We start from the raw sequence: 23,612 nt of genomic DNA, 5'->3' as shown, positions 1-23,612 counted from the left end.
CACCCCTCCGTCACGAGATATCAAAAAATGGACCTTGGATTCGTGATCAGGGACAAAAGTTACTCCTTAGGACAATGTTTCACGCAAATCGAAGAGGAGCCAGGGCAATTGCTGTGTGAGTTGAATGAGAATAACCCAGGAGAGAATTATCATCCTGCATTTTTTGTGAGGCTTCTTGCAATATCTTAGGCTATTTTCCAAAGAAATTGAATGGTAAAAATCGTGGCATCATCTTAAAATTTTACTTTTTAACATTAAAATCGATTAACCTCATAGAAGTACCGTATTTTTTTTCTCTCATTGTATTTCAGTGGTGGTTCATATACGGGTACTTCCTGAAATCAAAGATTGACCTAGGATAAATTCTAAATTTCAGCTGGATCTGGCCATGGGAATTCCTTCTCGTTTTTTCCCCTGAAGTAATTAGGATTCTTACATGGCCAGATTTATGGGACAACATAACATACGCTCTAAGATTTACCTGTAGAATGTGATAGATTTAAAATATAACGCTTGGCTATTTTTCAAAAATATTTATTTACAAAAACCAGCTTCGAAAAATGGCACAAAAAGTTTCCCTTGAAATCTATAGTGTTAAATATTTTGTGGTAAGTAACAATTAGTAAAAAATGGTGTTCACAGATCGATCTTTCTTAAATGCTAATACTGTATGCGTGTTTATTATGCCGCGTTTAAAAATATAAATATCTCTATCATCTTCTCAATTTATTTACAATACAAATGTACAATTGACTCAGTTTATATGTAACAAATAAATTAATAGGTAATTGTTCTCAGTACTCTGTGCTTCTGGTTAGGAATGTTAATTTAGCAAGCAAATTTCTAATGAACAATTTAACCTTTCATCATAAACTCGTGGTGGCTTGCAGTTTAAAGTATCTGCTCCTACTTTCCGCCTCATGACCAACCGTTCCCCTCCGTTCGTCCACCGTGTAGCAGGTGCTCATCGAGGGGATGTTGCTGCGGCCACTTTTCAGCCGAATAAAGCCCCAAATGAACGCCATGAGGCTGGTCATGATGATGACGGCGCCGAGTCCTTCCAGAACCATCCGACTTACACCCACGGAGGGCAACTTGGCCGCGGCGGCCTCCTCCAGCCGCATCCGGTTGAACGGCGTGTCCGGATCGTCCGCCATTCGGCTCATCAACATCTCGTCGTAATACGCGGCCCCGGACTGATCTTCACCGGCGCCACCTTCGTCGTCGGCACGGTCCGCTTCGGCAATTCGGTTGAGATCCGAAATGTCCGTTTCTCCCGGCTTTCCCGAGCCCGAATAGAGCTCCTTTTTGATGGACTTTGATTTGGTGCGGTTCTGGTTGGGTACCGGGAGGATCGCTATCTGGCAAGCGCCCAGATATTCGTCCTTGGAGATGTCCTCCTTCATGATGAGGCAGAATTTGTAACTGTAAGGAAAAAGGATGTAAGTTTGATTGTGAACGACTTGAATTTTATCATGAGCGTACCTTAATTCACTTTGCAAATCGTACGCTCCGATGAGTTTGGTAACAAAAACGTAGTCTGTAGCGTTTGCGAGTTCCGGCATTTGATTACAGGAAACCTGATGGAAGAGGGAAATAGGTTTATATTTTAAAATGCTTAGCTATAATTCTGACAAAGTCCGACGAAGTCCTCGGAAAAAATCATTTTGGAAATCAAATCTAAAAAAAAAACATATTTTTTGTTCTTTTGTTGCTTTTGGTAATGTAATAGGCAATCAACCACTCAAATTTGACTAAGTTGAGCTAGCAGAACTCGAATTAGATGTTTAATGTGAGAAAATTTGAAAAAAAAAGTTTTGTTGCTTTGTTTCGAATATCCGAAATTCTAAAGGAGCCATTACACTATCGCAAACAAACAAACAAACTCGCACTTTTTCATGTTTGACAGTTTGCCATACTCGCAATCTTGGCAAAATCGGCAAAATGTATGCAGGCTGACGTTTGTACAAACAAATCCAGGCAAACAAAATTAGCAGAAAAACTGGAAAACTGTCAAAAAGTGTGAGTTTGTTTGCCTTAGTGTAATAGCTCCTTAAGAAAGCTTCGGATAATCAAACTTTAGATAATTGAAACATAGGATAATCGAGGCTTCGGATGATCTAGTCTAGACTGTACTACATAAAATCTATATTTTTACTAGAATTTACACTTTTGTTTATTCATAAAACATTATACACAAATTTAAGAAAATGTTCAAAAAATATCCGTTTCTTATTGACTACAAAAAGTTCCTGGAATATGTTCACACAAAAAAAGCCTCTTACCTCCGAATTGTACAGTATATTCTCCGGGTCATCATCGTGGAACACGTACACGAACCGGCACGAGTAATCATCCGTTTGCATGCGCCAGTACAGAAACACATCGCTCTCGTCGGTGAAGTTGATCCCCTTCAGCTGCACGTCCCCACTAATATCCCGCACGTAGGACATATTGTTCTTCAGCTTCAGCATCACCTCAATCGTCCGGAAGGTACTCTCCGCGGTTCGATCCTTGCCGCCGCTACCATTACAGTTCATACTGTCGGTGGTGATTTGCAGCAGGGAAGCGCCTTCAAGATGTGGCGGAGTGGCACAGACCGCTCCGAGGACGTCCTGAGAAGCGATCCGGGATGTGGACAGCCACTCGGCAAAGGGTTTCATGGAGCAGTCACACGCCAGCGGGTTGTTCTCGAGCGAGAGGCTGTGAAGTTCGGTGGCGTTGAAGAGGGCATTTTGGGCTATTATGGTGATGTCGTTGCCGTCAAGGCGGAGTTCCTTGAGGGAGGGCAGAGGGGAGACGATGTCGGAGGTTAGGGCACGCAGGAAGTTGTGGGTGAGGTCCAGGACGATGAGACGGGGGAGATGTTTCAGAGATGATCCGGATATGGCAACGATGCCGTTGTGGCCGAGGTCGAGGACTTGGAGCGAAGCTAGTCCGGAGAAGGCGTGATCTTGTAGGACATCGATTTGGTTGTGGCGGAGGGAGAGCATTTGCAGGTAGGCAAGTCCTTCGAGGGCGCCATTTTGGATGCTGGTAATGGAGTTCTTGTCCAGGTTGAGAATCTCCAGACCTTTCACCATTGGCAGTGTGGTGTTCTTTAACGGACCTCGTATCGTGTTGGATCGGAGGTCCAACTCACGCAAGCTCCGACTAGACTCGATGGCTTTCATGCTCTCTGGCGATTCGCCCAGTCGATTCCCATTCAGCTTGAGGTGGATCAGGTTCTTCAACGGGATAAAACTCTTCGGAGCCAGATAGGATATCTGGTTCTCACTGAGCTCCAAGTAGGACAGCTTTGGCAATGAGATGAAATCCGTATTCTGGATCGCCTTGATCCGGTTGTTGGACAGATCCAACCGATCCAGTTCAGGTAAAGTTACGAACGACTGCATTGGAACACCAACCAGAGCGTTATTCGGAAGACCCAACGCTTGCAAACCCCCTTTGATCCCCGCAAACGCCATCCTATGAACTCGCTTTATCTCCCCCGAAGATATCACCAACCCCTGCAGCGAGACATTCTCAAAGATGTTCGCATCGCTAATCACGCTAACGTTCTTCAGCGTACAGTCCAGCAGCGAAACCGCATACCTCGAAGCCCTCAACCCCTCCGCGATCAACTCCAACCCGTGCAGATCGCCGCGACATCGCAACGTGTGGGGCATATCACAACCGCACTCCAAATTGCTGCTCTGACTAACGTTTGGGCACTGCCAGTCGCCCAGGTCCACCACCGAAGAAGCGCCCGAACTTGCCTTCTTCTCGTACCGCTTCTTGCCCAGCTCGCCTTTGTTGACGTACTTGAGCGCACTCCAGCTCACCCCGAACGCGTCCCGGGCGGCCGCTTGGATTCTTTGGTTAGTGTCGGCACTACTGCTAACGCTGCTGCTAATGCTACTACTACTATTGCTGCTACTGACTAAGGGTGCTGCATCCTCGGTGGGCTGCTGCTGCTGCTGCAACGGGGTGTTGACCGATACCGGGGCAGGACTTCCGCCGCCGGCGATGCCGGCCGTCGTGAGTTCGGCTGCGCCGACGGCCAGTGTGGCGAGCAGGTGACATGCGACTAGACACAGGATGAGGTGGAATCTGAAACGGGAACGAAAGCAATACGGATTTAGAAGGAAATTTACACTATCTGGGATTAATTAATCAGTTTAAATTTTAAAGAATAGTGGTGTTTGGAAACATTGATATAATGTGTTCGATCATTTTCATAACAGAAGGTGTGATACGTGATTCTTATGGATACAACCAATTGAAAAATAGTCCAAAATGTATAATTCAATGGATTCCTCGATCACCTCTCGTATAACGCATCAAATCAAGCTTTTACACATTCAAGCATTGATTAGGCTCGCCGTATACCTCTGCGGCTTCTGTTTTGTTCGCCCCGTTCCCGAGAATGCCGAGATCAGGTCAAGTTCAACCCGCGGCTGTTTGCCGATGTTTTTTTTTTGTTGCGATGAGGAACAACTCACTCACTCTCAGTCTCGTGATTGCACCCAACCCGGACAGTTAAATCTACAACGCAGTTTACTGCGGGGGTAAGACTAGTTAATTAGTTAAAAGTGAACTTTTCATAGCACTATTGCCATAGTATTACTTAGAAACCTATCTTTATACCGGAATTCGTTTTCAAAATCAATTTGTTCTAATCTCAAAGCAAGTCAAAATAAACTCTGTGATTTCCGTGTAGTTTCCATTCTATAGTATACAAATATTGCTGCAAATTGCCAAGACACAATCTCTCAGCTCAACTCGGTTATGCAAACTGATGGCCAATTCGTCGAATCGTAGTGTCAGGCCGGGGTCAGCCATTTATTTATTGATGGTGATAAGTGCCGATCGCCTTGATTCCTGACTCGTAGCTGATCGATAGTTATAGATTGTTCTTACTTTTCAGTTTGGAATTGTGGAAAGTCCAGCAGTCTACCCAGTTGATTGGAGGAGTATCGTTCAAGATGACCTACCCGAATAAGCTAATCAGTCTCGTTCTGATCGCGCTGATCACGCTCGACTCAACTCAGGCCAAAGTGTTCCAGAAGTGTCCCCTGGCCAAGCTGCTGGATAGCAATCAGATATCGCGGACGCTGATCTCCAACTGTAAGCGCTAAAGTTGAATAATTCGACGCTAACAATTTGGAAAACACAAAACCTTTTTCACCGCAGGGATCTGTCTGATACAAGCTGAGAGTGGGGCGGACACTTCGAAGAAGACCTCGCTGGACAACCTCTCAGCCAGCTACGGAATCTTTCAGGTATGACTACGTCACCTTCAAAACCAACCTGCTGTTCAGCACAATGATGTTTCAAATTGCAGATCAACAGCAAGGAGTGGTGCCGCGTGGGAAGAAAAGGTGGGAAGTGCAATAAAGATTGTGAAGGTGAGTGAAGAATCGAGGTTATGCAGATCTTGCGATCTTCTCGGGAACTCATAATTCCATGGAAGATTTGAACACAATTAGTCATCATCGAGTTTTATGATGATTGCTTTCGCGTAATTAATTAATTATGATTTTGATACATTCGCAGACTACCTCACGGACGATATCACCGATGATATCGAGTGTGCCAAGCAGATCTACCGCGATCACGGATTTTCGTACTGGAAGGGCTGGACGACCAAGTGCAAGCAGAACAAACGACTGCCGGACATTTCCGGTTGTTGGAATTGATGACGCAGTGGTGGAATGATGAGTGATTATATTTTTTAACACGAATAAAGAATTGTTGTTGGGGTAAAACCATAGAAAAAAAAAAACTAAATCAAAAGAGAAACTTCAGGTGAACAAATTCATTAAACATTGTAAATATTCAAGTAAGTCAATTGCAAAGTGCTCTCAGAAAAACAAACTGTTGTTAGTGTCTTGTTCTCGTATCATTCAAACTCTTTACAGTTTGTTTTGATCGTCGGAAGTCATTTAATGTATTTGCTAAGTGGCACTTGTTGACGAAACTTTTGAAAGAAACTCAATTGTGTATAATTATTTGTTAAGTGCTCGTCTCATTGGCTCATCGAAAAGGTCCATAAATATCTAAATTAGAAGTGAGCAAGCAAGTTTGTATCAAAAGTTTTGCAAACAAATCGTGAGAAATGAATCAAGACTAACATTTTGAACTGACCAAACATTCAATATTACACCCTTTTGAAATGTTAGTCTTGATTCAATAAAATTCAAAATATTGTTTTCGAAAAGATCGGAAAATTTCACGCATGTTTCATGTTCATGTTTCATGGAAATCGGACCATTAGTTAGGGGAAGGTGGGGCAAGACGACCATATGGGGCAAGAGGAACATTCGCTCGTAAGGCCGTAATTTTTACAATTTTGATTATTCCCAGTATGAGGAATTGTTGCTAGCAATGCAATTAGCTGATTCTACTACCACATAACCGCCAAAACGACGTAAACGCCACGAGGCATAAGATTGAATAAAGTTTTTTTCAAAACCTTTGTTTCCTTATAATATTTGGAAAGTACAAAATAAGGCTTAGGGTTCGTTTTAAGGCTAAAGTGTGATTTATGTTTAGGTTATTTTTGTAGAGAGCTTTTAAAAAATCTTGTTTAGGTGGGGCAAGTGTACCATATGGATTTTTTAGTATGGAAAAAAATACGAATATTGCAGCAACATATTTTATTGTGAAAAAAATACATCAAAGTTCTTAAAAACTGATAAACGATCGTTTAAAAAATTGTCCATACACGATATAATAATATCATGAAAATTTACTATTTATCATCTAAGTAATATTTTTTTTTCGTAAAAATGGTCAAATTTTTAGTAAAAAAATTTTTCATCTAAGAATGAAAGAAACGTTTCAAATACATCCTAATCTGATGTATCTAACTGATAATAGTTCAATTGTCAGTAAATTAGCATGTTTTTCATGCATTGTTCCTCTTGCCCCAACGGGTTGTTCGTCTTGCCCCACTAGTTGAGTAGAACGTACGGAAAATCCAAAATTTTAAAATCAATTTTTGACATTAAAAAACAGAATTTTTAAAAAACTTGTTCTATCAAAGTCTCAGTCAAGACCTGGAATAAGATGATTCTAAAAAATCCGACAGATTTTTTAATGTTTTTAATGGGTTATAACGAGCATTTCCTTAGCTTGTTACACTTGCCCCACTTTCCTCTACTGAGACATCGACATTAGAAAATGGTAGGTTGTTTGAGTGAGACTTGGAAAACTTAAATTTTAGTGTTTCTTTTTCTTTAAGCAGCTGTATCTCAGCAACCAGAGGTCCAATCTTCGATGTCTCTAAGACTCATGAGTAACGATTTCTAATTTTTTTTATAAGTCTAGAAAATTTGCTATAAAATTGTCTTAGAGACATCGAAGAATAAAAAAAAAGCTGCTAATATTTCGTTAAAATCAAACTTTCGGTGGCTATATCTTGAACGGAGCCGTTTATCAAATAACTTTTAGAGTCGATTGCAAATTCAATTTTACATAAAAAATTGAGGTATTTTTTTTGAGTAAAATTTAGTTTTTTTTTTTCAAAAATCACTATTTTTTTCAAAAAAATATAATTTGACGGCAGATTTTTTTACCATACTCAAAAGTTGCGGATTTTTGTCCCCTAAAACATATATATCAACAAATCTCGAAAATCAAAAAATACGTATTTTGGGAAATTAAGTTTTTGTGAAAAAATGTAATTAAAACAATCGACATTTTTTCCGTGTACCATTTTTTTTCAATAGTCTTGAACAATACCTACAACTTTGCCGAAGACTCCAAATTGATCAGAAAATTCACTCAAAAGTTACAGCTGTTTGAATATTTACGTACCAAGTTTGTATGGACAGCTGTTAAAATTGTATGGAGACTTGTATGGGTTAACCAATGACACAAAATAGCTTCTTTGGTCATAAAAAGGGCCTCCACAAAGTTTGAGCCAAATAAAAAAATACTGATAAAACTGATCACTTTTTGAAATAAAGTACATTCCTAATAAAATAAAACTTTTCTGGGGAATGGGTCATTCTGGGGAATGACTTTCTGGGGAATGTATTTCTGAGGAATGGCATTCTGGGGAATGGCATTCTGGGAAATAGGATAAAGCCACGCATCCTTCCTTTTCCTGTAGATTCTATGGAATGTGATCCGTTCTCAGAATCCTCTCTGCGGTAAACACAACGCAGTAGGGCTGGCCGCTTTAATTTTTGTAATCCATTTTTGGGTATACTGCAATTATTAGTAATGACAAGAAAAGTTCTTGGGGCGTAATCTAATCACAAGACTTTCCAGCATGTTTTCATCGGGCTGCCTGCGTTTGTGTTAAATTAGAAAGTAAAACATTTAAAAGTATAAAACCATTTTTTGATTTTTTTGCTTCAAATTTTGGATATTAGGCTTCCTACCTCGACCCAAATTCAAAGGTGCACCGAGATAAAAAGTACCGTGAAAAATAATTCCTAAATTCCTAAATCTGAAATGGTTTACAGTGAGTTCTTGGAATTTAAAGCCTTATCGCAGCACAGATTTTGTTTTTATTCACTGCCTTTTTCTCAAGGTTTAAAGAGATTATGCTAACCTACCAAGTAAAAATTGATGATTTTAGACAAAAATCCGCATATACCATGTGACTCCATTTGAATTTTCCAACTTCCATCGAACAGCAAATTTCCATTACCAAGCAATCAAATCACCGTTCCCGTTACAACTTTATCAACACCCCCGCCGCAAACACGTCATCTGTTTCCGATAACACGTTTTTGCATCACACTTGAGACGGGTTCTCTATTTGTACTGCCCACGTTCTTTAAAAACACCGAAACGATCTTCCGCGAGCAAACACGACACGAAGCCGATCTCGTTCCGGTCCACGGGACAAGCCCCAAAACAACAAACAACCACACACATTCACACACAAATCACTGACCATTAATGTAGCAGCAGACACGTGGGGATTCCCCGGATTCTCCATCGAAGTCGAACTCGTTCTCTCCCTACCCCTCTCTCTCTTTTGCCGATCAGTTCTCTGTGGACCCACGATCGCGGTTGATCTTTTCGCGGTTACTAGGCTCACGCGTAAACTTTTGTTTTTTATAACATTCTCTCACGAAAATTACTGCTAAAGAGTACGAAGCGATTGGCGCTAGGTATTCGAGAGAGAATGAGAGGGAGAGAACATTTGCTTAGCTGGTCTCCCAGCCCGTGGGTTGCGAGAGTCATTATCATCTTCACTTTCGATCGGATCGGCAGCTATAGTACAAGCGCGTGTCGTCCACCACGCGGCCGCTGTAATTAGGGCCCCTCGAAGTCGATGGCAAACACTCGTCGGGTCAACTCGCCGGACAGAGAGAAAAGCGTATTTGCAGATCGATAAAGTACAAACATTGTGGATTCGATAAACACCTGGAGACTGCAATAAGAAGCCGGGTAGATCGAAGAACTGAACGCACAAGAGCTGTGATCTCCGAAGAAGTCGAGTCGAGGTTCGAATCCGCTGTTCCAGAACTTTCAACTAGACTGCGTACCCAAAGTGCCGAAGGGAAATCCATTTGCTCAGGTGAGTGTTGACCTGCGTTTAATATTCAAATCAGGTTACAGCACACCACTACACTTCATTCGGGATAGTTGGTGGCTAAGTGACACCGCGACGAAAACGATAATCTCCACATCATACGGGAGTGAAACAAACAAAACCGGGTGCGAGTGTTGGTGAGGATGTACAAATACCGCGCCAAAATTAGCATTTAATACCTGTACTAGTGCCCCTCTGGTACACATACTCGATAGCTGCTGCTGTAGCTAAGTGGGGATGTTTGTTTTTGTTTCGTGCCACTTTTGGTGTGTGATCGTTTAATATCTCGTATGTGGCTTGTTTTTTTGTGAACCACGGAAATTTTCCGGGATCTTTTTTGTTGGAAGTTGATATGCCGATCGTATACAAGTTATACAGTGAAACCTCTTTTTACGCGGTGGCGTTACGCTTTTTATTCCGTCGATTTCTCTGGAACGACGCAACATTTTTGCAATCATTTAAAAGTAGTTTGTAGGTTTTGTTCAGCACGCTTTTTGGACCATATGAAAAAATTGTATGGTTCTAGAGAAATTGACGAAATAAAAAGCGTAACGCCACCGCGTAAAAAGAGTTTTCACTGTACTTTCAATTCTAGAACATTACAAACTTATCAAGAAGAATGAGGGTAATGCAGCCACAGGTAAACAATTTTATTGCATTTTAAACTGAATTCGAAGCACGAACCAAAAGTTTTCACATTTTGATAAAATTTGTTCAACTGAAAATGCATATAAATTTAGAGATTTTTTTGAATAATGTTTCAAAAACACATATTACTTATTATTTACAAACTTATTTTACCTTCGCCTAATGGAAAACACTTTGACACTTTGAGACCTATCCAACCTTTCCAAGCTATCAATGTTACCCCGTTTTACGGTAACGGAGTTATAAATTTTTGTTTTTTTTTGCTAAATTTAAAAATTCTTTTTTAGATGTTATTTTTTATTGCCGAGTTCAAGTATGAGCCCTAAACTGCGATAAAGTGCTTTTAAGAATTTTCAAAACAAAGATGGTGGCCAAAATGGTGATGATGAAATACTGAAAAAATGCATTCTGTTGTTTAATAGGCAATCACACATTCAAATTTCACTGCAATTGGGTCGCAGAATTTGAGTTCCATGTTAAAAGCAAGAAAATAAAAAATACGATTTTTGTACATGATTCAATTATCCGAAGTGCCATACAAACCTTCGGAAAATCAAAGTTTGTATAATCGAAAATTCGGATAATCGAAGCTTGGGATTTATAAACGAAAATTGACTGTATTTGCAAAAACAAAAATTGAAAAATACTGATTTTTACAATTTGAAAATATGCCATTTAAAGAAAAACAACACGGATTTTTTTTTCTAAGAGCGGAGAGATTGTTATACAATTATCTTGTTTAGACTTTAATGATGGGACTGAAAAAAAACAACTGAAAACACAACTTTTGACCCTTTCAAACTGTAAGGCTTGATTTGAAATCTTGAAAAAAATCGAGGCATGGGAAAATTTACAAAGATTTCATTTTCTGACATTCAAAATCGGACCAAACGTTGCTGAGATCTCATAAGTTTTAAAATGAAAGCATATTGAACCATTCAGAAAAGTTTATTTTTGCAGTTTTATTTTGTTTTTATTTCATTACAGTTAAACCTCGCATAGTGCACATGCGTTAGGCTTTGTGTTTCTTCGATTACTCTAAAACGGCACAATATTTTTGCAATGTTTTTGAAGCTAATTGTGGATTGCAACAACACGAACAAATTGACTGCAAAAATATTGTGTCGGGTTTGAGATATCGACAAGATACAAACGCCTGCGCACTATGCGAGGTTTAACTGTTTATCTGCGTCTTAGCAATTATTTGTCTGTTTTTCAATGTGAAAATTTTAAATAAATTTCATATAAGATTGAAAAAAAAAATTGTTCAGATATGGAAATGAAAAATGTAAAGCACTTTCCGCTTGCAAATTTAATTATTCCAGATTAATCAAAACAATATTTTTGATGATGTTTTAGCGTGAATTTGCAACATGTTTAAAAAGCCATGTATTTTTCTAAAAATAATCTCTCAGTTAGCAAAAGTTTCCATACTTTCATGTAGCTCAGAAGTAGCATTTTTTATGAAATAAATTTCTTGTAAAATAACAATGAATCAATCAATCATGGGTCATGGGTTAATTATTTTTAGTTTGTGAATATTTTTTCTTTTTTGTTTCTATGTAACCTACGACTGATTACTGAATATTTACATATTGCTTTGTTTGAAAAGTTGCCATGGTACGGAGACTTGTATGAACAAAAAATCCATCCATCTAAATATTTCCAACCACATTAAAAACAAAAAAATGTTCATGGAATTCGCTTAATTCGTAGAGAATTGCTGAGTGGTGCTTTCTCTTTAAAACATATTTTTAAATTGCTTAAAGAATATGAACTCTATAAAAAATAAAGTAATTTTCGATTTCAAATTTTATTTTCCATATTAAAATAAATTTTGAAAATTCTATATTAAAAAAGTATATCTAGCCAAAGCTTCAGATTTTGCACCTTTGGCTTAAAAACATAAGAGCTTAAAAGCATTTTAAGTTTCCTAAACATATCGTAACTTGAATTAAAAAATAAACAGTGAAATAAATAAATCGAGATTTTTATATGATTTGTTCACCTTTTCTAAAATATTCTCCAGATGCAGACACGAATTCGAATATTCACATGCTGATTTTATAATACCAGCCTACAAAATTGTATGGAGATTTGTATGTAAAAACTAGTGATGAAAAATGGCTTCTTTTGATGTAGGAAATGCGTAAACAAATTTTCATCCATCAAGTTATTTCTGAATAATTATTTTGATGTAAGGGTTTGGAATTTCACTATCCGATCCTTAGTTTACCATCAAAAATGCAAAAAAAATGTATGACCCAATCTCACCCCCAGATAATGATAATGGTACTGAAATTTTATTTAAAAATTTAATAAAACAATTGACGATATTTCAGAACCAACATTTCTGTCTTTTACAGTCAATGTGAAACTTTCTGTGATATTTTCTTCTCATTTAAAAAATCGAATCTTAAAAAACGAAGAAAATTTCTAATAATTCTAATTAAAGTTTAAATGTTTGAATTGTGATGGTGCTAAATTTTTCTTCGCCTTCTTTTAAAATAGCAAAAATTATAAGCTAAGCTTTAAACATATCTTAAAGTTTATGAATAGTTTTTTTCCAGAAAGTTTTTGTTTTATTTTTTATAATCCTAGCTGAACTTTTTTTTTAATGACTACTTTATTATTTTAGGAATGTTCAATTTCAATTAAGCTTTGTAGATTTAGTTTAGCATAGAGATGGTGCAGTTAAAATTGAAATATATATATATACTTCATAATAGTTGGAAACACATAGTCATACACAACTCTTTAATTTGACTCGTGTTAAAATAATATCTACACATTAATGTGAATTACTGTGACGATGTCCCACAAGATATGAATTTCTTCGCTTCATTTCGGTCCAATGTGTACCTGCAAAAAGAAAAAGAAAAATCCATATCAGATAATCGGTTCCAATAAAACAATGTCATTAAAATAATATTCCCCATTTTCTTAACCGAACAGATAACCACAATACAAAAACAATGACATCCACAACCAACCTGAACCGCACCTTCGCCACCCTGCTGTTGGTGGTCCTCGTTGCCGCCAACACCCTGTTCAGCGGCACCTCGGCCAAAGTCTTCACCAAGTGCGAACTGGCCAAGGAACTGGGCAAGAATGGCATCTCGCGCACCTTCTACGGCCACTGGATCTGCCTGGCGAACGCCGAAAGTGGCCTCAACACGACCAAGGTCACAAAGCTGGCCAACATGAGCGCCAGCTACGGCATCTTCCAGATCAACAGCAAGGAGTGGTGCCGGGAGGGCCGCAAGGGTGGCAAGTGCAACATGAAGTGCGAGGGTGGGTACTTTCTTTGAGTTTAAGGTGGTTTACTGAATTTTAAATAACTTTTTTTTTATTTTAGATTTCATCAACGATAACATCACTGACGACATTGAATGCGTGAAGAAGATCCAGATGCAGTACGGTTTCAACGGGTGGAACTTGTGGCAGAAAAAGTGCAAGGGCAAAGAACTGCCCAACATTTCCAAGTGTAATGTTTAAGGGGGAAACCAAGTGCAATATATTAGTCAAGTGAAACGTGCTCAAAAAGACACAATTGTACAATATGTGATAACGATTTATTCCTAAAAATAAAACGCATTTTATTAGCCAGTTTTAAAACAAACAATTAAAACCCATCAAATCGAAGAACCAAAAGAACAGCTGGTCGTAAAGTTCCTCGCCTGTGCTGCCGCCCTTTCACACAAGTCTCGCGTTATGGCGTGTTTGGGCCGGTTTGGTGCCAATTTCATTTCCCAACTTGAATTGCCATTTCTGGTTCCACGTGTTCACTGGTGTTGCTTGTAACTCCTTTTACTTTTGTTGAACCCTTTTTCGGGGTGATCTTCGACGCGGTGGTTTTAAAGCCCAAGTCCACTGATGGCGAGTTTTCTTCCAATTTGGAAAAACGAGTTAGTAAAGGCAACGCAGTGGTTATTTTGTGAAACGGTTGGTTGGTAAGCCTCTGAGCGATTAAAAGGTTCGAACACGTGAGCTTCAAGGTTTCCCACATGAGATGCAGGTTTGCAAACATACAACATAGTCGGCACTTTTATAAGAAATACATGTTACTTTTGCTCTCTTGCGATCAATCGCAGCATTCAGAAATTGTTTTCTACTGTTTCAAAGTAATATTGATATTGTAAAATTATCATATCCATAGAATCCAAAACTATTACCAAACATGACCTTTTGGCTCAATCTAGAGGTGGGCAAAACCGCTCTTTTTGAGGAGCCGCTCATTTTCGTTCGCTCATTAAAAAGAATCGCTCTTTTTCAAAAATTGGATAGAAAGGTTTTTTTTATGAATCGTGTGATTTTAAAGGTTTTTTAACATTGAAATTTTATAAATTATTTGATAAAACAAATTAAAACTGAAAACGAGAAGACGCCCTTGGAAACCATAGGTCTTGGTGGTCTCTTTGTCAAGATTTCTACTCGAACCTAAACATTCGGGTAATTGAATGGCATCCAAACTTAAATCTAGGATGCTGGAAAAATTGTTTTTAATTGCGTTTATTTCTGCAAGAATTGAACTAATGCTGATGTTTTATTTGAAGACAATATTCTGTGAACTCTTTTCTACATTCTGATTTAATCGATAAATTCTATAAACGCTAAAGCTTAATCGGACAAAAGGGTTTATTTTTTTTTTAATCTCTAAGCTATTCAGTAGATTTTTGGTAATATTTTACAAATTATGCAATTTGAAATGCTCAAATTCGTATTCTGGTTAAACTTTAGTGTACAATCAGTTGTACAATGATTTTTTTTCATTTTGTTTAGACAATAAGTTATTTTTGAGATAAATTTTTATTAGCATTGAAATGTTTGAAATTGCATTTTCAATTCTCAAAAACAAATTTAATACTTTTTTTTGGAAATTCAATAAATTATATTTATAACATAAATCATGCCATCTTGAAACGGTTCTTTCAAAAGACCGAAGTTTAAAAAGAACCGCGGTTCTTTTTTTCTGAGCCACGGTTCGTTCGCTCTTTTCAGTGAACCGGCTCTTTGAGCGGCTCGCTCATTTTTTGCCCACCTCTAGCTCAATCTGAGGGCAGAAGTAGATTTAGTGGGTAAAATTGCATGGAAATTAAACATTTCAAATTAATATATTTCTTGTTTAAAGAATAATTCTCCTGAGATTTTTTTCAGTGTGTGTAGTCCTCCAACTCCCCTTTTAAATACATACCAAGTAAAATGCTTAAAATTTACACAGCAAAAAATCCGATTCGTCAAAATATACACTTAATATTACACGCTGCATGTACATTTTTTGCAAACACAAAAAAACGCTGCAACCGACGGGATTCAAACCCAGCACCAACAGTAAGGGCTGGCGCCTTAGCCCACTCGGCCACCAGACCGATAAAAAGCTGATAAGATAAACGCATATATGGGCTTGACATTTCGGTCCAGTAGATTTCCCATACTGATGAGCTACATATTTCAGGGTGTAAAATTACATAAAATTGCATAAAATAATGCAATATTTCTTTTACACCCAGGCCTTTTACACGTAGCTGGATTACTACTTTTTTAGCTGTGTGGCCTACGAATTTTCGATATATTCAGGTTTTAAAATTGCATCTTGTTTAACATTTTAATGGCTGCATCTTATGATCCTTAAGCCCAAATCAACTAAAAACAACTGTTGTTTCAAGCTTTGCCAGAATACAACTCTTCTCAAAAACTAACCCTCAATTGCTGTGTTAAAAAAAAACTGTTTTCTGAAGGTTCGCTCAGATGCTTTCTCTAACTTTAATCGTAAAAGGCAAACATTACTAGATAATATTTTGCTGTCATCGATCAAATCTCTATGAAAAAGATCTTTTTTTATTTTAATTTTTGTATTTTTTAATCCGGCTGAAACTTTTTTGGGGCCTTCAGTATGCCCAAAGAAGCCATTTTGCATCATTTGTTTGTCCATATAATTTTTCATACAAATTTGGCAGTTGTCCATACAAAAATGATGTATGAAAATTTAAAAATCTGTATCATTTAAAGAAATTTTTTGATCGATTTGCTGTCTTCGGTAAAGTTTTAGGTAAGAATAAGGACTACACTGAAAAAAAATAATACACGGTAAATTTTTTTCTGTGATTTTTAATTAAATTTTTTGTCACTTATCTTGATTTGTAAAAATATACTATTTTTATTTTATTTTTATGTTTTAGGGGTTATCGAATGCCAAATTTTTAGAAATTTCCAGAATGTGCAAAAAAATCTTTGACCGAGTTATGGGTTTTTGAATCAATTCTGTTTTTTCAAAAACTCGAAATATTGGTCGCAAAAATTTTTCAACTTCATTTTTCGATGTAAAATCCAATTTGTAATCAAAAAGTACTTAAGTGAAATTTTGATAAAGTTCACCGCCAAACATTCAATATTTCGTCCTTTTGAAAAGTAAGTCTTGATTAAAAAAAGAAAATATTGTTTTTGGAAAGATCGGAAAATTTCACGAATGTTTCATATTTTAACACTGAAAATGGTACCATTAGTTGCTGAGATATCGACATTAGAAAATGGTGGATTGTTTGGGTGAGACTTAGAAAACATCAATTTTCTGCTTTTAAACCTTAGCATGGCAATATCTCAGCAACTAAGGGTTGTATCAACAAAGTTCAAGCAAAATATAGAGAATTTTCTCAGCTTTACAAATTTATTATTTTCAAAGGTAGACAAACATGGGCAAATTGCAAATCAAGTTTTAGTGTCAGCATAAGTGAAATTAAAAATCACTAATTTTTTACCGTGTCATCTTTTTTTTAGTGTAGTCCTTATCCATAACTACAACTCTGCGGAAGATACCAAATCGAACAAAAAATTTCTTCAAAAGAAACAGATGTTTGAATATAGAGAATTTTCTCAGCATTTCAAACATATTTTTTTCAATTGTGCACCAGTTCAAAAAAAATAAAAAACTGCGACTATTTTCAAAAAAGTTACCTAAAAATGGCTTTAACTTGAAAACGGTGCCCTTTATCAAAATTCAACTAAAGTACTTTGCGTATTTGATTTTACATTGAAAAATGAAGTTGAAACTTTTTTGCGATCAATATTTCGTTTTTTTGATAAAATCTGTATTGATTCAAAAAGTTCATAACTCGTTCAAAGATTTTTTGCACAACCTGGAAATTTCTGAAAAGTTGGCATTTGTTGTCCCTTAAAACATATCAAAAAATTAAACAAAATTAAAAATAGAGCTATTTTATGCAAATCAATATTAAGTGACAAAAAGTTCAAATAAAAATCACAAAATTTTGTATCCGTGTATCATTTTTTTCAGTGTAGTCCTTATCCATACCAACAACTTTGTCAAATCGATCAAAAAATTCCTTCAAAAGATACAGATTTGGAAATTTTATATAACATTTTTGAAGCTGCCAAATTTGGATGGGAAATTATATGGACAAACTAATGTTGCAAAATGGCTTCTTTGGGCATAAGAAAGGCACCAAAATTTTTCAGTCGGATTCAAAAACACAAAAAATCGTATGACCGAAATCTGAGCGAATTGCTCAGGACGTAAAACAAACATTTGCACCTGCAATACAGTAACAAAAATGTGTTTTCATTTGTTTCACGAAATTCAAGCTTCAAAAACACCATTTTCAACCGACAACTGGTTTTGATTACCCGCGGCTCAAAACCAAACGGCTCTAAACGCTTCGAACGAGCGATTCGTAACGTGAGCCCAGCCTGAAAGGCAAGAACATGATACCGGCGACATGTGTTCGCGCGTTCAGAGCGACGTCAAACCCATTACAAAACCATGACGGCATCTTACGTTTTGTTGACGTTTTTTGTTTCTTTCATGTACGGTCACGGTTCTGTGCGCAAGTTCAAAAGAAATCTACGGCCGAGGTGAGTAACATGATCTCTTTCACTCTGGTGAAGCACCTTTCGGGCGTTACCTTTTTTCCCATCACTTTTGACTCGCTGGAACGGAACTGATAAGATTGTGAGCAAATCTTGTCTCTTCCGTAATACATATTGTAGAACTATTCCGACTTGTTCAAATAATGCTATCTTTGGTGTTCTATTGATGTTTTATTACTGGACTAGTTTGTGAACGAGCGTTAAGTGCGTTTCTATGGACAAACTGGAGAAGGGTTTTTTGCCCGAACTTCCGGTGAATAATTGGCACTTTTATTCAAACACTGACAATTGCTGTGAGATAATTGGCAAGAATTATTTAGGGGAGAGTGGGGAGACTTGATCCCCTTTTTTTGTATCACACATAACTCTGTCAATTTCTCACAAAACTATGATCTTTTTGCATGAATTGAAAGCTTAAACATTCAACTATGTTTGGCTGATAAGGGTATTTCATCAAATAAACTCTTCGAATAATGCCAAGCCTTTTAAAAAAATATTTTAAACCGGCATTTTCAAAATGTTGGGGTAATTTGATCCCCTTTCAACATTTTGAAAAATCTTAAGCAAAATGTTTCTAATTCATCCAAACTTTTAATTTTCTATAAGATACAGCAATTTCACATTAAACCTGTACGTTTGTGTTCAAAATATAACAAGTTTAGCATGTAAAATATTTAAAACTTAAAATTTTCTTTTTATGACCAAAAAGTGAGCACGTTTACAAAAACTGCAGATCAAGTCTCTTTTTTAAACAATTGATTGTAAAAATAGTATGACGATAAATTTAACGTCAAATGCGTAAGGGTTTTGGAGTTGATATGTTTATCAAACAATTCATGTATAAAAAATATTTTTTTGAATAATTTTTGAGTGTTTTCTATACATATCAAAACAAAGAAAAAAGATCTCTTGGAAGTTTTTTGCAGCACTTTTTAGAAAAATGTGTAATTTTTTATTTTTTTCTTTGTTTTCTACAATGAGTTTTAGTCAATTTCGCACAACTTTCTAGAACAAAGCTAATTGTTTTACCCACATGCTGACGAGATACAGGCTTGGGATCAAGTGTCCCCGGGGATCAAGTCTCCCCACTCTCCCCTACTGTAAATCGTATGCAAACGTATTATTCACGGTCTGTTAATCATTTTCACTATGCCTTAAAACAAATTGAATACAAAATTAACCACCTCCAACATTGTTCACGCAACTAATTATGAAATTCTCCAAATGACCCGGTCAAATCAAACGCCGGCCCCAACCTCTGACAAATGGCAACAAACGACATCAAAAGACCATATACGTTACCATATAAAAACACACCTGAAAAGCCATCAATCATTCGCGATATTCCATCTGTCCCGGCCATTTAAGCCAACCCGCGTTTGGCGGATTTCGCTGGAAAGCACCCAGTCATGGTAGGCTCAGACGATATCTTAGCGAGCGATTTAGTTTTTTTCGTTTTCTGTGGCTTAAGAGCCCCAAAAAAAGCTCAAGCCACAGAGTTGATTTATTGATTCCTGTCTACGAGGCGCAATATAACACCCTCCCCTGACCTGACGTCTTATTTGGCATGGTTTTTTTTTTGCTAGTTGATGAGCGCCGACGGTTCATGATATTTTAGCGTAAAAAGTTATCACATAAGTGACAAAAAACGCATGATTTAATTTGCGTAATAAATGGTATCAGGTGCTAAGAAATATCTGGAAAATGATAATTAATTGGATCGCGAGCTTTTTCTGGGAATCTCAAGATGATCAAATGTGATCAAATTTAAGATTCTAAAATGGGTTGGCCAGTAGCCACAAAATGCATTCCAGATGAAAGTTATTTGGGAGCTAACGCTTCCTCGTCGTAAGTAGAGAGCCTATATGGAGAGGCGAAATGTCACTTTCAGGGTTCCAATCGAACTGTCAAATCGGGGTTCCAATCGAGCAACAAGGTCATGCAAGAACAAGGTCGGAATCAATTTAAAATCATTTTGGCAAAAAAACGAGACTTATAACAATCAAAAGTATCGTAAAACTGTTGTTGCTAATAATCTGATAGTTTTTGTTATGTTTGTGCTTGTTCGGTACAAGAAAAATGCCAGCACCAAAGAAAAACTACAAGTTTTTCAACCTTAAATTTGAATGACTTTGAGTGTTTGAAATTTCTCCCAGAACATTTCATTTCCCTATGTAGGTCCCAAGTCGTAAGCGGTAGATCGGGAGTTCAATCCCCGGCTCGGACTAACAAAAGTGGTGAACGTTTTCCTTCTAAATTCTGCGAAATTATGTGAAAGTATAGTTTGTACCAGACGCGTTGCTTTCAACGACCCATTTCAAACCGGCAAACAACCTGACGGACAAATTTTGAGGTCATTCGACATTGTCTGGCCCCGCCTTAACATAAAGGCAAACACCAGAATTTTCAAGTCCCATTGCAAGTGGTTTAGATAGCAAAATCATTTTGAAAATGGATTTTACGAGGAATTTCGAATAATTACAAATGGGAAGGGGCAACTTTCGGCTTGGTTTAACATTAGGGTGGTTCACGATTAGGGTATTTTTGAAAATCTGACTTTCCAGGAATACTTTTGAGATATTTTTTTTGGCTAGCCAATTTGAAAAGTCGAAATCACCAAAGTTCTATGAGCATTTTTTTTACGAAATCGGTCTTTTTTCTTCTATTTTAATTTTTGTATTTTTTAATCCGGCTGAATCTTTTTTGGTGCCTTCGGTATGCCCAAAGAAGCCATTTCGCATCATTAGTTTGTCCATATAATTTTCCATACAAATTTGGCAGCTGTCAATACAAAAATGATGTATGAAAATTCAAAAATCTGTATCTTTTGAAGGAATTTTTTGATCGATTTGGTGTCTTCGGCAAAGTTGTAGGTATGGTAGGTAATAGGTAACTTTTTTCAAATTTATGTTTTCCAAGTCTCACCAAAACAATCCACCATTTTCTAACGTCAATATCTCAGCAACAGTGTTAAAATATAAAACATTCGTAAAATTTTACGATCTTTTCGAAAAAAATATTTTCAAAATTTTTAAACCAAGACTAACATTTTGAAAGGGCGTATTATTGAATGTTTGGCCCTTTTGAAATGTTAGTCTTGATTTAAAATATTGAAATATTGTTTTCGAAAAGATCGAAAAATATCACGAATGTTTCATATTTTATCATTGTTGCTGAGATATTGACGTTAGAAAATGGTGGGTTGTTTAGGTGAGACTTGGACCAATATTTCGATTTTTTGAAAAAAATCAGTATTGATTAAAAAATCGGGCAAAGATTTTTTTTCTGAAAAGTTGGCATTTGATGTCCTCTAAAACATCAGAAAATGAAAAAAAATAAAAATAGTGTTTTTTTTGCAAATCAAGTTTTAGTAACAAAAACCTAAATAAAAAATCATCATTTTTTTACCGTGTATCATTTTATTCCAGTGTAGTCCGTATCTAAACCTACAAATTTGCCGAAGACACCAAATCGATCAAAAAATTCTTTCAAAAGAGTTTGGAATTTTCATACATTATTTTTGTATGGACAGCTGCCTAATTTGTATGGAAAATTATGTGGACAAACTAATGATGCAAAATGGCTTTTTTGGGCATACCTACGGCTACCAACTATACGGATTTTTTCCTTATCATACGGATTTTCGAACCTCTTCGCGGATTTTTGACAGGCCGGAATTTTTGTAGGGAATTTTACGCATAATACGGATTTGTAAGGAATTTTAACAACTTTTTAATCATAGAATTGCTTATTTGATGTGGTCGAAGCTTTTGTTAACTAGACATTTTTATTTTTCTGTGAGTTTGATTTAAAAAGGGAAAGTTTTCCGGGGTTTCCTCAATTCAAACTTGATTATCAATAATTCTAGAGTTTTTGAACTATTGTCTTTCATATGTTGATAGGACCTTTAAAAAAACTCTAGAATTGTTCTTTTAGAAATTCTTTACTAAATATATTTATCCCTTTCCAAAGGCTTTCTAAATTTTGTGAAAATATTTGAACATTTGAATTAACAAATCTAGAGTTTTTTTAAAGGTCCTATAAACTGTTGTGTTTCACATGTTATAGGACCTTTTCAATAAAAATAAAACTGTGGAATAGTGTTCGTGAAAACACTAAGAACGATATTATTCGTAATGCAAACTTGACATTTCGTAAACTTTTAAACGTTTAAAAAAAATGAAGAACATAATGATTTGATTCAAATCACGGTTTTATGAATTCATAAGCACTCTGATAGAATTTTGTGGAATTTGTTAGCTGTAAAAACGACACAGTTTTATATTTTTAATTCTCAAATTTATTAAATTTAATTTATTTAAATAATTCATTGACAGTTTTTGTTATACCATGGTGTCATATCGGCAAAGCGTACGGATTTTTGCTCAGCAAGAGTTGGTAGCCTTAGGCATACCGAAGGCACCAAAAAAGATTCAGCCGGATTAAAAAATACAAAAAAAAATCGAATGACCGAAATCTCAGAGAACTGCTCATATCTCGCAATTTAAGCCTTATGCGACCAAATTTAGGGAAAGAATCTGAGAAAAAAAAAACAGTTTTTGAACGTTGCATTTGAAGTTTGAACTATCAAGCTACACAGAAAAAATCAATTCTCGTAATCGTGAATTAAGTTCACGAATGTGAGAACCACGAAGGAATTTATTCATGAGTATGGTGCATTTGCACTATAAACGTGAATATATTCCGTCATGGTTCTCACTTTCGTGAATTTAATTCACGATTTCAAGAATAGATTTTTGTCGGTGCAAGTATCCGGTTTTTATCTAGATTTACGGTATCTTAGTCACCTTTAAAGATTTGTTCAAACCCGCACCAATTACCGTGTTTGCGTTCAAAAACAAGTTCTAAATTAAATTCCAATAATTCGAGCCCAAGGTTTCCTACTGCTGTGTTTTCTAAATTTTCACACAACGCAAACGACATCGCGGTTGATGCCAATCTGAGCCCCCACATGCGACTCAGAACCAGAACAGTCTGACGATTACCCACCGTGTCTCCCAAAAAGGGGCTTGAGAACCAGTTTCGAACCAAATACTTCGCAACTGGGGAGGCAATTGTAGGGTTGGATGACGTGTCGTTGGACTTAGTAGAAAATCGAGAATTAAAGACAAATTTAAGTTCCAAAAAAGCACAACATACCCTATTTCAGCAAAAAATTAACATTCTTGCTCACACAGACCGCATTTTTTTCGAAACTCCAAAAGGGTAGGCAGTAGTCCGAGTTGGTATCTGCTGGTTCAAATCTCGAATCACCCGCGGGTGCAATAACAACTGACTGACTTACTGAATGGCAACCACTTTGGGGTGTGAGGTGTGGGCGATCTCGTCATGAGGTGCTCCCACAGGTAGTAGCCGCGGAATATGTTTATTTTCCTCTCAATCACCGCTGACCGACCCAGAGGGGGTGGGGGGTGCCTTAAATACAACTGACCGCCCACGGTTCAGATTGGTGGAGGTTCATTTCGCAAAACGATCACTTCTGCCACACTTGTGCGCGTATTCAAATGTGTGATACACG

General features: G+C 36.9%; 2 protein-coding genes across 3 annotated transcripts in view; one reads left to right on the top strand and one right to left on the bottom strand.

Annotated features, from left to right (window-relative positions):
- Window positions 1–518: 518 nt before the first annotated feature.
- Window positions 519–23,612, bottom strand: part of LOC6043327 (leucine-rich repeat-containing G-protein coupled receptor 4) — a 62,068-nt gene continuing 38,974 nt past the window's right edge. Inside the window, exons 1-4 of one of the 2 annotated variants that reach the window (XM_038260139.1) lie at window positions 12,995–13,099; window positions 2,286–4,092; window positions 1,486–1,580; window positions 519–1,425 (exon numbers count right to left, since the gene is read on the bottom strand). In XM_038260139.1, coding sequence (XP_038116067.1) covers window positions 867–1,425; window positions 1,486–1,580; window positions 2,286–4,092; window positions 12,995–13,077 — 2,544 coding nt within the window. In that variant the 5' untranslated portion in view covers window positions 13,078–13,099 and the 3' untranslated portion in view covers window positions 519–866. Of the gene's footprint in view, window positions 1,426–1,485; window positions 1,581–2,285; window positions 4,093–12,994; window positions 13,100–23,612 lie in introns of those variants that run through there. The other variant, XM_038260140.1, reaches the window with a different exon arrangement.
- On the top strand, window positions 4,416–13,795 carry LOC6043322. Its single transcript, XM_038260141.1, is given in 8 exon segments — window positions 4,416–4,550; window positions 4,892–5,109; window positions 5,176–5,264; window positions 5,327–5,390; window positions 5,539–5,634; window positions 13,166–13,483; window positions 13,548–13,646; window positions 13,649–13,795. Coding segments are annotated over 8 exon segments (1,017 nt in total). The 5' UTR covers window positions 4,416–4,449; the 3' UTR covers window positions 13,681–13,795.

This window comes from Culex quinquefasciatus, chromosome 3 (assembly GCF_015732765.1).
Source record: "Culex quinquefasciatus strain JHB chromosome 3, VPISU_Cqui_1.0_pri_paternal, whole genome shotgun sequence".
In the NCBI taxonomy this organism is placed as follows: domain Eukaryota; kingdom Metazoa; phylum Arthropoda; class Insecta; order Diptera; family Culicidae; genus Culex; species Culex quinquefasciatus.
This window is presented reverse-complemented; position numbering and strand designations above follow the sequence as displayed.